The sequence below is a fragment of the Nanorana parkeri genome, unplaced genomic scaffold (genome assembly GCF_000935625.1).
Source record: "Nanorana parkeri isolate BGI_ZX_2015 unplaced genomic scaffold, ASM93562v1 scaffold32, whole genome shotgun sequence".
Classification (NCBI taxonomy): Eukaryota; Metazoa; Chordata; class Amphibia; order Anura; family Dicroglossidae; genus Nanorana; species Nanorana parkeri.
Window position 1 is genome coordinate 50,330 of NW_017306300.1, and position 15,403 is coordinate 65,732.

The 15,403-nt window shown below is 40.6% G+C and overlaps 1 protein-coding gene across 2 annotated transcripts in view; it reads right to left on the reverse strand.

Annotated features, from left to right (window-relative positions):
* Positions 1-1,882: 1,882 nt before the first annotated feature.
* Positions 1,883-15,403, reverse strand: part of A1CF (APOBEC1 complementation factor) — a 47,019-nt gene continuing 33,498 nt past the window's right edge. The window contains exons 9-12 of one of the 2 annotated variants that reach the window (XM_018568539.1): positions 9,337-9,524; positions 6,448-6,584; positions 5,144-5,268; positions 1,883-2,118 (exon numbers count right to left, since the gene is read on the reverse strand). In XM_018568539.1, the coding sequence (XP_018424041.1) occupies positions 1,964-2,118; positions 5,144-5,268; positions 6,448-6,584; positions 9,337-9,524 (605 nt within the window). In that variant the 3' untranslated portion in view covers positions 1,883-1,963. Of the gene's footprint in view, positions 2,119-5,143; positions 5,269-6,447; positions 6,585-9,336; positions 9,549-15,403 lie in introns of both variants that reach the window. The other variant, XM_018568531.1, reaches the window with a different exon arrangement.

Sequence of the window (15,403 nt, forward strand, 5' to 3'; positions counted from 1 at the left end):
CATCTCTGACTCTTAGATCCAAGGCTCACCTTCAGAGAACTCAAGTAAAGCTAAATAAAGGAGTACATATGTGACTAGTGTTTATTAAGTGGATTTCAGAAGCAGATTTTGGTGCCCCATTTTCAACCAACGAGTCGAATCATGTAAACATTTTCTTTATGTTATTATTTATGTTATTATTTATGTTATTATTTATTTATGTCCTTATTATGTCAAATGAAACATATCAAATTAGTTTTTTTTAGAACTAGCCACAGTATCATGATGGCAGCTATTTGTAGATTTCATTATTACCAAGTTATATGAAATACTTTTTTTTCTTTAATTCACAGTGACAGTTCTTTACAAACAGAAGTATCATCTGTACAAATATAAGTGCTCCATGTGCACATTCTTCTATAATACTGCCGCCTTTCCTTTTTTTGCCATTAGCTTTACATGTGTAGATCACCTTACAAAGGCCATGCAAGCTTTGCGATTGGAAGAAGAGATACCAACCAATTACATTTTTATAGACTTTTTAAACCCTGCTTACATATACTCAAATCAATAAGTCTTTGACTGCCCATCTACTAGTTGATTATGTCTGTATTAGTTCTCTTTTAATTACTCTGTCCTTTAAATGAAGAAGCTGAGAGTATTTTGTTTGCAGTGGGTGACAGATACATAATCAGACAGGAGATACATTTAACAAAGTTGTGCTGGCTACACACACTGGTGATTGCTCACTATCAGTCTCCCTTGTGTCACCCATCTATTAATAGGTCATATTTCTAACAAACATGTCAGGTAAAGTATGGCCAACAATACTTGTTTGAATCAAACAATACTTGCAGGTCTGGCATACCTTAAGTTACCTTAAGTTAAATCACCATTTTCATTTGAATTGTCACATAGCTACTTTGATTTCCCTATAGGTTATATAGAATTAATTTTTTTCTAACATGCAAAAACAAAAAAAAATTCAACAGTAAAACAGCAGCATAGAATAAAATACTTAACATATCCTGTCTGAATAAAAATAATTACACACTGTCTTGGATACAAATTTAAGGAAGCAGGAGGACACTGGGACATGGAGGTGTACAATGCACTTGGAGAAATATGGTGGCTGGTACCACTAACCTTCTCTTGAAAATACTAGTTGTCTGTCTGTGTCTGGCTACTCTAATTCTGACTCACCTACCCAGAACACAGCCAATGAAGTCAGAACTGCTGATTTGGGTGCTTGTTCCAGGTCAGTGACCCAAAGTACTGAAGCCACTGGACTAGCATGATATCCACTTTCAGTGGCAGCTCCCATATATCTCTCAGCATAGACTTCCTTTAAGAAAAGTGGACCTGCAGCAAAAATGGAAAAGCCGAAGAGAGCAATGTGGCATTTAAATATTTGACTCACCGAAGAGCCCTCCATGCAACACCACTGAGTCTTACAATCTGAACTGTTAGGTCATGTAAGCTTAAAGCTTAATTTGGAAAGGTAAAAAGATAAATATAATGAAATTTGGCCTCTCAGGCCTCTGTGCTGACTTCTGGAAGTGCTCATGATTTATCCAGATTGTCCTATGCAACAAAAACAATAACATGGAAAGAAATGCAAGAATGGCAGTTTACCTGTGGTAAAAACCCATTCCCTCAACAACACATTTGATCCATTGTTTAAAGTCCTCTAAATTTAAAAAGGCTTAACCTGTTTCTGTTACTCCACTACTGACTAGTGCGTACAAAGTGTAAACAGTATCAACAAACTTGAAGCTGAGGACCATTAAATATAAACTGCAGTATTACTAAACAAATACAACTGTATGACTATAAAAATACACTAAATATTTAACTATGTGAATTATTTTCCATTCCGCCACAGTGGACTAAAGTCCCATGATGACATCACATTAAAGGAAAACCTCAGATTTCATTCACGTTCACCACATACAGGAGGGCTTAACTGGAGGCGATGTAATCCTTAAAATGTAGCATATGCATCTCCTCGAGCTGCTAAAGCAAAAGCCGGATAGGCTTCGTAGGTGGCATAAGCGGCAAGGTCTTGTCCCAAGGCGACTGCTTGCTTCAGTTGGGTGGCAGCAGCCACTGCAGCTGGTGAGCTAGCTATGGCATATCCTAAAGTTTAAAGTAAGCAAGACATTAAAAACTTGAAGGAATTAGTATATTAGATTATGTATTACCATAGTAACCAAATTCACCAAAGCCCCAAAACAAACTGAATGGTTGGCCAGGATAGAAAATAAGTTCTTGTTTCAGACACTGTCACATGTTAAAGGGAGCCTACCACAGTTGTGGCATCTGATTGGTATATTCCAGAAACAGATTATGTAAATACACATAAAACCGCCTTTATTGCCATAAACTACTGGCAATTAAATAATCCACTAAGGAAAATAGTATAAAAAGAGATTCATAAACAAACAGTATAATACAAACATGTGGTTTGTGAGAGCAAGCAGAGTTGGCTATGCTATAGTGGGAAATATTAAGTAATTTAAATTTGGCATAGACAAAAATTTGGCAGGATAAAAAAACAATTTTTTTTTGTAACATTCATAATGCAGCAGGCACTCTTACAAACAGTCCACAAGGCCTCCACGGGGAAAGATTCTAATCCACTTATATCAGCAGTAACACAAATGATTGATATTTTCAGTTCCAAATCCACAGCAGCAAAAGGTTATCATAGTTTAGCTTCTCTAAATTAAATGTTAAATAAACAGTAAACTTATAATTGTGCCTGCTTCTGTAACTGTTTCAGTATCCAACAGCCTGTGATAAACTTGTTGTCATTGTAGAAATCAGATTGCAATATTGTTTCTAGCAGATAACAAGCTGCACGGTGGTACATTTGTGACTAAAAGATGCCTTTAGAGCGGAACTCCAGGGGAAAAAAACTTTCATATAAACATATTTTCTAATAGTCACAAGGGATATAAATTCACTTTGTGTGCAATAATTGCCTGAGCCAACCTAAAATTTACCCAGTAAAAGTAGCAGTGACATCATCACTGTGCTGCATATAATATACAGAGAGCGGAAATGTGGGAGGGATTCAGCAGGCCCCACCCACTACAGGATGCCTCCAGAAAACTACAGGAGGGGGTGAATTCAAGACCAGTCATTCTGCACAAAGAGAGTGAGCAGCAGTGCCTGGTCTTTATTACAGGAAGCTCCTGCACAAAGACAAAGTTTCACACTGGATTACTGCACAGATCTGGGAGAAATACACAAAGCACACCAATACTAAAGTAACAATACACAGGCCTCATGTATTTAAACAAAAATTGCTTGTCCTGGAGTTCAGCTTTATCTTCTGTTAAACAGATCAGTCATTTCTATTGCTGCTCATATAAGTGGGTCAAAGTATTTTCCACGTTGCAGCTGTGGACAGTGTAAGACTGTTTGCTGCAATTTGAATTTTATAATAGAAGATATAATTTTTTTCAAAGTCTGTGCTAAATATGGATTATTATTGTGGAACTATCTAAACCCCAAAACAAAAATGTAATATATTGAAGTTTGCCAATCCTTATATGTGGTGGCTCCATTCATTTTCTTTTTTTCCAGGCTTTTTTCTTTTATATTCACCTGGCGATTTGGCCAGTAACAGACTGCTGTTCCACTAAGTTTTCAGTAACTGATTTGAAACTTTCTGGCCAACACATCTGGTGGACTACCATCTTCTTGATGTGATCCATCTGCTCTTTTCCAGGGCCAGGTGTCTTTGTCATCAGGCATACAGATCAGAAGCAGCATGGCTTCTGATTGGTCTTTCATGGTAAACTCACTTTAAAAACACAGACATACCCTCAGAATCCATTGGAAACTACCTCTCTGAGAATCAGCAGGTTAGGTTCACTTTAAGCAGTGGCGTCACTAGGGGGATGCGGGTGGTGCAGCCCGCACTCGGGTGACACCATTGGATGGTGACACCAAAATTTATGACAGCCATTTTGGTGTCACCCTCTCTGAAAAGTTGGGCACTCGGTCATGGACCAAGAGTCTGTGTCAGCAACCCTCACCTCCTGCGCATGCGCCAAATCCAGGTCTCTGTGCTGTTCGTAGAACACTTACGCGCATGTGCGTAACACACAGGAAAATGCGCCAAATGGCGCACAGGAAGTGACGCTCAGGAAAACGCGCCAAATGCCGCACCAGAAGTGACGCACTTAATCAGGATTACTTCCCTATTTAAAACCGGCCTGCAGACCTACAGATTGCTGGATTGTTTTCAGCCCCTCCCCGTGTTTCTGTGTCCTGCGATTTCCTGTTCCTGTGAACTGCCGGTCTCCTGGATTTTAAATCCGATACCTTGCCTTGACTACTCTTGATTGCTGCCTGCCACTGACCTTGGACTGAATACTGGACTTCTCTCTGCTCGATCCCTCTGTACCGTCTACACTCTCCTGGTTTGACCTTGGTTTGTTTTGACCCTGTTTTCCGGATTACTCCGGCTCAGCTACAGAAGCAACCTTCTGCTTCCACGGTTTCAACACCACTGGCACCCGTGTCACTCACAATCCACCGGGTCTCTGTCTCCACTTCCAGAGGACTCAGGACACGAGGTGCAAGGGAAGCCTCCTCACACGGTCAGTCTCCCATCAGGTACGTGATAGTCCGACAGTTGCAGGAAAGAGGAGGGGACCCGATGGCAAACCTTATCCCGCCAGGTGAACATCCCCTCCTCCCTCTACCGGCATCCATAACCAAGATGGCCGCCAGCAGGTATCACCATGCTGGCCGTGTACGTGTGATGATGTCATCGAGTACGCACGTGGTGACATCACGCGAATGCGCGATCATATCACAGCGAGGTGTCGCCTGGCACCCGCTCCGGGTGACAGGCGGCTTTGGGATGCCCCTGCCTTTAGGCTTACTATACAGAGAGAACCAATTAATTTATTCAAGGCTTTCATTAAATTAAAACTGTCATGGCAGAAACATAGAAGCTGCCATTGATGACTTCCTACTGAAAACAGCCCCCAATTTTTCTGTGAACAAGTGTACACTTTACCAGATAACAATAAACAATATCCAAAGCCCATAAGGATGAATGAGGAAGGCTGCCAGTTGAGCATGTATGTGCTAAAACGAGAAGATAAACATGATGTAGGATTAGTACACATATTGGAGTTACCGGCAAAGGCTGCTGGTGGCTCAGCTGTCTCTGTTGGGATTCCTAAGGTCTGAAGTGTATACTCTGCTGCATAGTTTTTTGCTTCATCCACAGATATGCAAAGTTTTGGAGGAGTAAATGGGTGGCTATAAAAGCAATATAAAATTTTGCAAATGTTACAGTTGACCTAAATGGTACTTGGCTACTGAAAAGGTATAGGAAAGTTAGAAATAACAAACATATTTTGGGTGATTATTACAGTGTTTTTTTCTTAAAGAGTTCCTCCCTGACTCTCTTATACTAACCTTACCAGCACCCCACTGCTGATTCTTCCTGCACTGCAGCCATCCACAGTACTCACCACTGAAATGAAGGTGCATATGACCACAGGAATTTTTGTGTTTTGTATTGTTGTAAGCCTTCCCAATGTGCGCCCTGCTATAAAGGCCGGTTATAAATTCATGCATGTACCATTTTTTCTAGTTTGCATATGACCACCTCCCCTGTGCCAGTGCTGGAGTCTAGCAGTCAATCCCTAGGCCTGAGTTGTGTCATTTGATATCGGGAGTGACATCACTGCTTCCTTGGGTTTGCTAAGTGCTTACTGTTCTTTCTTGATGTTGAGGGCATGTGGCCTGGTATGGTGTAGGATGGAGGGCTGCATGCTCGTCCCCCCTCCCCCCTTTCCTGCTGCTCAGATTAAGGGTCTAGTAAGGGATTTTTTGGGGGACCCCACAATTTTTTTTGGGGGGGGGGGTTGGTGTTGGAGTCCCCCCTAAAATTCTTACCAGACCTGAAGGGTCTGGTATGAATTGGAGAGGGGATTCCAAGCTGTTTATTTATGTTAATGTTTAACAACATAAATTTATTCAGAATGTTATTCGGAAATTTTTTTGGATGCACCTGAAATTTTCATTCCGGGAAAAAGTCGGATACAAGCGCATTCATTATTTTTTTCATTTGGAAATTCTGATACATCCAAATTTCGGAAAATCTATACAAATGTCTAATATTATCCAATCAAACTCTCAATTTCATGTTTCTAGGATGCAACATACGTTCATGACATATCTTAATATGTGTGATAGGGTGACAGTTATTAATAGAAACATTATTTGTTATTTAGCTCAATGGATATTTTAACATGTCTACACTTAAATGTAAAATAATAATAATAATAAAACACAAATATAGCAAAAAGGTAATATAAATATACATGAAATGAACAGAATACAACAGTTGCAATCTGTCTTAATACTGCACGGCAGTCATCTGAACTAAACATCTGTGCACAAATGAATGTCTAATATAATACACACACTTACATAGCAGGGTTCTGACTAGCAAGGACAGGAATGGTGATTTTATATAGAAACAGTTGTCTCTGGTCTTGACCGATTGCAGAGTGCAGTTGGTATACTGGCTGACCCCAGTTATTTTTTTGACAGATTTCCTCCAGCACCTTTAAAAATAGGAACATGTCTGTGAAGCACGTCAGTTTACATTTTGCTGTACAGAACATATGTATAAAATATAAACCTCTACAATGAACATCCAAACATACAGCGCAAAAATTAATTAAAAGTTTGAAATCTGGGCCATCCAGGGCTAATTCAGATTCTTGTGTAATGAAAACTTGCATTGTGTTAAATGTTAAAATCAAATTTTTCTCTTAAATTCCATTTTTCTCATAATTTAATTCTATAATCTGATTTAATATAAACCTATTTTTAGTACAATATGTGCCTTTTATGCCTGCTATAGATCTTCATGAGAGGAGAAGATTTGTAAACTATATATACAGTATAAGTGATAGGATTCATTTGGTTATTCACTTTTACATATTCTTAGCAAGAATAATTTTAAAATACTTTTCAATGAATGGTAATACTGCAAAAGATTGAGCATTAGTAAATTTTAGATTACAATTTGGAGCTTATTTATTAAATAGTGCCTGTGTAACTAATGGACAACACTGTATATACACTTATAGTATATGAATGTCTACATAAAAAAAGATGTCTGAAACATGCTGAATGTTAATTTAGATGCAGTGCATGATTAAAGACATTTATCTACCATTTCTATAATATTTAGTCATGCCATTAATATTTAGGAGAATGCCAGGTGACCTTGAACATTTCAATATACATTACATCCCTGTCATTTAGTCAGGGCATTTGATGGGTTTCTGTAATTTATTATCTAATTCCAGGATACAGAACACAAAGTTCTGTCCTCTAACTAATGATGCATTTCCTTATCTAGAAATTAAGGCAAAGAGCTTCTCAGCAGATGTGCATGTGGTCAGAAAAATAACATAATGGAAATATCGTATTTGATAATATGCTGTCATACGACACTCTCCTAAAAATAGTTCAAGAAGCAAAATGCTTTTTTTTTGGCAAATGACATCCATTACTATTATTTGTATTACTTACATTAGGCTACTGATTATTATTTTACCAACAGCCTTACATGAACTGTTCATATGTCTTCCTGATTTAACAAGATACTACAGTATGATTCTGTAGAATTATGTTTATTCATTCCTTACAAGGCCACCGAGGCCATGGCCTTGGGAGGGCAGTGAGAAGAGGCGCAGCACAACTTGTCAGGGATGCCGGGTGCAGGACGGTGTATGAACCGATGGTGGGTGGCTCGGTCCCTGTGCTAGGACAGTGGTGCAGGAAATCAATCCTTTGTTATGGCATGTCAGCTGGGAGCCCGAGTGTGTGAGTGTGTTCATCCTCTGTGTGTCTGTGGGGAAAACTCTCCCCTCCCCCGCCCTAGAGATGGGACTTCCTCACTCACACATACCACCGGAGCTGCTATACCTGGTGTCCCCACAGTGAGGCTGCCTTACCCTCTCCATCACTTCAGAATGCCTGTGATTGACTCCTCCATTATAACAGGCTGCCTTACCCTCTCCGTCATCATAGAATGTCTGCCATTACCCTCTCCATTACCACAAGCTGCCTAAATCCCTCCACCCCCAGAAAATGCCCTCCATTAACCCCTCCATAACCAGAGGCTGCCTGCCATTAACCCCTCCATAACTAGAGCCTGTCTGCAAATAACCCCTCCATAACCACAGGCTGCCTGCAATTAACCCCTCCATATTTAGAGACTGCATGATGCCTTAACATAGCTGCCTTATTGCAACATACAGACACAGGATACTTTATCTACGCAAGCTGCTTTATCACAGCCCAGGATAACCTACCTACAGGCTGCCTTATCAGAAGCTGCGGTAACCTCCTGCAGACAACCTTATCCAATACTGCCCTCAGGGCCGGATTCCCCACAAGGCCATCAGGGCCATGGCCTCAGGGCGGCAGGGAGTAGAGGGGCAGCACTGCTTGTAAGTCTATTAAATAGATTTCACCAAATCTCCATTATCTCCACGGTGATTATAGATCTCAGGTACAGCACTGTCAGCGAGAGGGGCTCCCACCCAACAGTGCCGACCCTCCATTACCCACCAACGCTGCACGGAAACATTAGCATACTGGACATTTGCAGCGTCAAAGCCCCAATCACCGTGGAGGTGATAGAGATTCAATGGGATCCACCCAACAGACCGACAAGCTGTCAATAAGCAAGTGGCTGCCTATCAAATAAACCCGCAGCAATTAAAGGCCTCAACGCCACATGCAAATGATTCTGATGCCTCCACACAGCGCCAAAGCAAGAAGCAAAGGGGCAACACCGCCACACAAAAGCCCCTCCCCACCGACAGCGCCACACCCATGGCACCAAGATCCCCAACCACCGCAGGTTTGGCGGGGAGGGGGGCGCATTGAAGAACCTGGCCTTGGGGCAGCAGAAAAAGTAAATCGGCCCTGATAACCTGCCATGACTATTTTTGAAGTATGCACCCCACACAAAGTCTGACAGCAGGATTGAGTCAATCATTTGTGTTTATGGAATATCTCAAGTTAGGGGTGTGCAGGGGTGTGCGGGGCAAGAGTTTTATTAAGCACTATACGCACCTCATGCTTATCCCACTTATTGGACTTATTTAAATAGAAAACAAAAATCAAATATTTCCTTTTGAACACAACAATGTTATTGTAGCTAATAGTACAGTTGTTCCTAAATTCTTTATTTTTTTATAGCTAAAATGTATTTGTGACCATATATATTTTGCCTGAGAAGGCTTTATTTTCTCCTCTTTAAAAATGAAAGATATTATACACTTCAGGACTTACCTGTGGTGCAGGTTTGATGGCTTGTGGCTTTAAAGCACTCATTGGTGTTAGCTCCATTCCTGGCAAAATGTCATAAAGTTTCTCATCTCCCCGCTTGTCTCCTTTCATTTGGTATCCAAAGCAGCCGCGGCCCAGGCCAGTGTATGCCAGGTATCCCCGACCTCCCAGTCCTCTAACTCCCGCAGCCCCTACAGGTACACTCATGTAAATTTCTAGGAATGCAAGAAGGCATCAAACTGTATCAAATCAGCAGAAATCACCCAGATCCACGATATCATGAAAAAGTTAGCCCCGTGTACAGAGAACTTGCTGAAACAATGGAGTTAGCAAACCTTACACACATTAAAAAAAAATGTAACTTGTACTACTGTAGACTGAAGAAATATAGAAATAAAATTAATTTGGATTTTTATTTTGAAAAATCTAAAGTTATCTAATTTTAGACACGCTCAAATCATAGTGTACTGAGAAAAGCGAGCTTGGTATATAATATGTCTTAAAAAAAGTGAGAAAGGTCATCTGCAAGCCTTTATTGGAAAAGACAGTGCAATAAAATAGTGGAATAAAATAGCCAAGTAATCTAAAAAATATTGGAGACTATGGTTACTGATAACAGGAATTATTTTTCTTTATGATCGCTATACATATATACAGGCCTTTTTTGATGGAATGCACCTGTACAGTGTACTTGCTTTTCCTGGCAGTAGTTAGAAGCCAGAATGTTCTGTTTGTATCCACCACAGTCACCCGCTCTGACCCTATTCTCTCTTGGCTCTTTACTGCAACCCAAAGTTTTAACCACTGAACTCCTATTTGCAACTTCCTGAACTATTTACGGCGTCTGCTACAGGGCAACTACATGTCCCAACTTGGCCTTGGTTGACATGTAATGTGTAAAAAAAATATATATATATTTATAGTTACATACTTCTGATCCCCCCCTATTCTGTACAGCTGTGCATTTTAGGCTGTATGGTTTATCAATTCTAAGTTGCTTGTGTGTTGCTGAAAGATACTGGAAATCACATTCTAACACTTTACTTGAATAGCTGAATGCTGCATAGAGGGTAATACAGTATCTATGTTTTACATTATCATGGATAAATATGTTTAGTTATACAGTAGTAAAAAAAGAAAAAAATGCTCCTCCATTGTTTATTCTTATTCAGTGTACACTGGACTGAACTTCATAATAAATTAATGAACAAATTATAACCTTTAGCCTTTTATTTTCTGAACACCATTTTGTAACACATAATGCTGTTTACAATTATATAGAAAAAAGTGTGAGTAAATAATATGCTATGGATTATAACATTAGTTTTAATTATGAGAAGAATTATGTGTGGTCATGAGATGGTCATGACATATAATGATGGCATAAATAATTATTAAGTATTACCTTAGTAAAACTTAATGAAGGTAATTTACAAATAGAGGCAATGATATGAATATTGGGGGAGAAAAGGTGCGTGAGGAGAGAGGCAGGATGAACATTCAGAAGGAAGAACCATGTGAATTATTTTTTTATATCTCTATAGGTTGAACATGATGGGGATGTGTCTTTTTTCAACCCGACTAACTATGTAACTATGGACTGCTGTGAACAGTCGGGAGTGGGCTTTGCTGCCAGTGGGCCAGGAGTCTGGGCTGAGAAGGGAACAGTGTACTGCCATGAGTTGTACCCCTGTCCAGAACTGCAGAGAGGGGTACATAGTTGGGACCCGGAGTTTGTTGCTTTGTGTATAGTCTTATGCTGCAGGACCCAGGAGAGAGAGACAGGCTGCAGGGAGATACTGTGGCAAAGAACTACACTGAGTGGCCAGATTATTATGACCACCTGACATTTGTAGGCAAATTAGCTATAATTAGCTATAATTTCGCGCTGAAGTTGCTAGAGGGCCAGACCATCATAAATAGGGAAGCAGGTTGTTTACCACGACAGTAGAAGTGATTTTTTTTCTGAAGATATGGGTAAACAACGCAATTTAACAGCCTTTGAACGTGGGATGATTGTTGACGCTCTGAGCCATGGGGCGAGTATCAGCAAAACAGCAGAGTTCGTTAAATGTTCAAGAGCAGCTGTTGTTAAAGTGTTTAAAGTGACATTAAAGTCAAAAAGAAATTTCCCTCCCCCCATGTTAATGTTAGCACTTACCTTAAATGATGTCTCTTATTCCGATCTTCTTCTTCTTTCCTGATGTTTTCATCTGTCCCTCCAGCGGTGCGGCGGCTCTCCGATCCAGCGCTGACTGCTCTGTCCCTCCGATCCAGCGGTGTCTCATTGCGGGTGCACGCGTCCATAGACTTACCTTGCGTCTCTGCTCGTCTCCCGGCCGAGAATCTGAACTGCGCATGCGCCTGCCCCAAGATCCTTTGCGGCCGTACGAGCAGTTCCTGATTCTCGGCACGGGAGCACGCAGCGATAACGAGGTAAGCTGAAACCTAGTTAAAGCAGGGTTTTTTTGTTAAAACTTCTTGCCTATATCTACTGCTTGCTAGCAGTAGATATAGGCAAAAAACCGGAGGGTTTAGAACCCCTTTAAAGACTGGACTGTCAGGTGAAAATCTTGGTCGGTACGTGCGAATTGTGGCCGTCAGCCACTAGTCAATGTTCGGGCAGAATGTAGAGTGGCAAGACTGGTACAAGACAACAGAAGGGCAACAGTGCAGTGTCAGATTCCTCGCATCACCTTTCAACATCTCGTGGAGTCACGAGGCGGCCCAACGAAGTCACCTCGTGGAGTCATCTCGTGGCCCAACGAAGAACTGATGGGGTGGTCATAATAATCTGGCCACTCAGTGTATAAGGCAGAGCCACAAAGAACCATGACCAGAACTGTAGAGCTGTGTTCAAGACTTCTGAGAGTGGAACTGATGATTCCTGGTGAAGAGGCCTGAGCTGTGCTGCTGCTGGACTAATGCTTGCTTAAGAAGGGATTCCATGTGCATGGCATGAATTCACACCTGGCATTCAGAGGGGAGTGATCAGGACCAAATCTGTGATGAAAGGTCTTTAGCTGTCTGTTTACTGCACTTGGCTGACTTGGCTTTAGGGCTCCTACAGGAAACCGGGGACCACAACTCCAGCAGACTGCCCATAGCCCACTGGCCAGTAGACTGTAGTTAGGTCATGTAGCTAGGACTAGAGTACTTGTATAGCAGTAATAGGTCCTGAAATTTACTGGTGCCTTTGATGGTTTTTGTATTAATGCTTTTAAGACTAGGTGCACTTCTAGGCGTTTGCAGTTCGCACACTTTTTATGCACATTTTGGCGCATATTTGCTTTTAAAAACGCATGATTTTGCTTTTAAAACCGTGCGTTTCTCCCTGCATAAAGGTGTCTATGGGACCAAAACTGCGCTGCATCCGCCTCAAAATAGCTCCTGCATCTTTTCTCGCAATGGGTGTTTTTCTACATGCAACGCTAAGGCCCTTTTATTGTTTTTTCAGAATACATCATACTTTAGGTGTAACACTGAGTTAGGGTTCAGTCAGGGAGGATCATCCCTGGGCAAAGACAGAAAGACCCATCCAACAGCTCCTTAGGGGTAGCACTACATAACAAAACCAGGTTTAGAAAAAGGTAGGGGTTGGTGGATTGTACAGATCTCCACAAGGTAAGGAGGGTGGGATGGCAGGTTGAATTCTGCTACAACAGGTTTTGTAGAGATGTTTCTCTTGCATTTCTGGGTGGATAGATTACTTTAGCATATGGTTAACATTAGTCTCTCTTTTACTGGGGACAGTCCCCTGCATTTTGTTTACTTTGCACTGAATATCACTGCACGGCAGTGCAGCACACTTATTACTGAACTCTATGTTACTTACTATTAAACGTTGCGTTACTTACAACTGAACTCCGTATTACTTACTACTGAACTCTGTGTTGCTTACTATTGAACTCTATGTTACTTATAAATTAACTCTGTGTTACTTACTATTGAACTCTGTGTTAGTTACTATTGAACTCTACTTACTACTGAACTCTTCGAACTATTAAACTCTGCCATACTTACTATTGAACTCTGTGTTTCTTACTACTGAATTCTGCATTATCTACAACTGACCCCTGCCCTGTGAATAAAAGTGAATGCCAAGTTTCTCACTGAAGCTGCAACACAGTTGAATTCTGTCTGTAATACTTTAAAAAAAACAACTAACAGTATCATTTTCAGGACAAGCTTTCATGGTGTTCCCTTCATCTCGGTCCAAGCAGTACTTTGACTGAGAAGTAGGGAACATCCTGAATGCTTGTCCTGAAAATTAAACTGTTATTGCAAATAAAAAAAGCATCATAGACAGAACTCAGGTGAATGCATGAATATGACTTAAATTACAATTAGCATCACTGAGGCTGAAAAGGTAGGATACGTTGATATTTTAACATTGATAATGACAGCAATGCTGGGGTTCACTTTACTCCATGAAGCAACACACACTTTATTGGCCACACCGCCAATTGTTCAGAAGATCTCCCTCCCAACTATCAATACATATCTTGGCGCTTCTTCTTTGAAATCTGCTTGTTTTGTCTTTATACCTTCAGTGTCTACCTACTGTTCTCAAAGAACCAACTGTTTGAGTACGTGTTAAAAATTGGGATATGATTTGTGGGTGTAGTTAAAAATAGCGGTGTGGTTTGTGGGTGTGGTTACAACTGGGGGGTGTGGTTTAAAAGTGAACACGGTTAGTAGGGTGTCCTCAGATTATATTTGAAAAATCTGGTAACCTTACTTTAGCATTTTAAAGTTTGCCACTGCTGTCACCTTCTTCTGAAAATTATACTGGCTAGTTCTGCCTATAGTGCTGCCTACTGAACTGGAACAAGCATGCATGCAGGGAACTTAGCACTACTGTTTTTCATATTTCTTAAATAGTATTGAATTCACTGGATCAGCGTGTCATATAGGCAACTGGAGCTTTCATATGTAAAGTAATTAACTAATTGTTTAGCCCAGGTTACCACACAAAATGTGGTTTTCCTAAAATATTACAGAGATTTATATGGGGCCTATGCTATGTTACAACTAGCAGCAGCCTGATTTTCAAGTTTGTATAAATAAACCTATCACCAGAGTCCATTAAGACTCTTTTCTCTTTTTCATCCCAAGGAGTAAAGTAGCAAATCAATGTGCAATTAAACACAAACTGTAACCATTTGCTAAGTAACCCTCAGTCAGATAATACCCTGTTTATTGCAAATTGCTTAAAAGTGTTTAAACATGGGTAAAATATTAATCAAATACAGTACTGTAGATATTATCCTAATCCTCGATACATAAGAGAAAGGATTGTCATGGTTTTACAGAGCTCATACTATGCTATTGCTATCATCTCCAATTAAACAAACATCCTATCAACTCAGCAAATACTTTATTGAAAATGATAGGGTCTAATTTACAATGACTTAAATGGGAAAATAGGCCCGACTGTCAACAAGTCTGATGTTAGCCTTTGATGAACCGATGAAAGAAACATAGAGACTACCTTTGCTTATCCATCCTTTTAACACTGCATGTTTTCTGTTGCTTTATTACTTTAAGTAACTGACCTTGGAAAAGTATGCAGATTAGGATTTTGAATTTATCATGACCTTCCTGGTCTACAAAAATGCTTTGGGTCCGGTATTTAAACCAGGGAGTCATTATGGCAGGCATCTAGCATTTTCCAAAGGAGGTTAGCAATCATGATCAGCGAAAGAGAGCACTGTGTGAGTTCTAAACCAGCTTGTTAGTGCTATCCCAGGGCCATGGACTCCTTCCTTGCCCCCATGTGACAGTGTTGGTCCAATTGAAAGATACCAACGCTGTCACGTGGGAGTGGGGGGAGCAAGTTACATGCTTACCAACAGTATCAGAATGTGATGGGTTTTTGAGTTAGCTCATGGGGGGCTGAATAGAAAGCAGAGGGAGTGAAGGAAAATATATGCTGCTTGGGGGTGACACTTTTACTTTGCACTGTATGGCCAACGGTAAGGGTTACTTTAATGTCCACTCATTCACAGGACAATTGCCTCTTAATGATACCATTCCATTTTCATCTTGTTGTCCTTGAATCCTGATT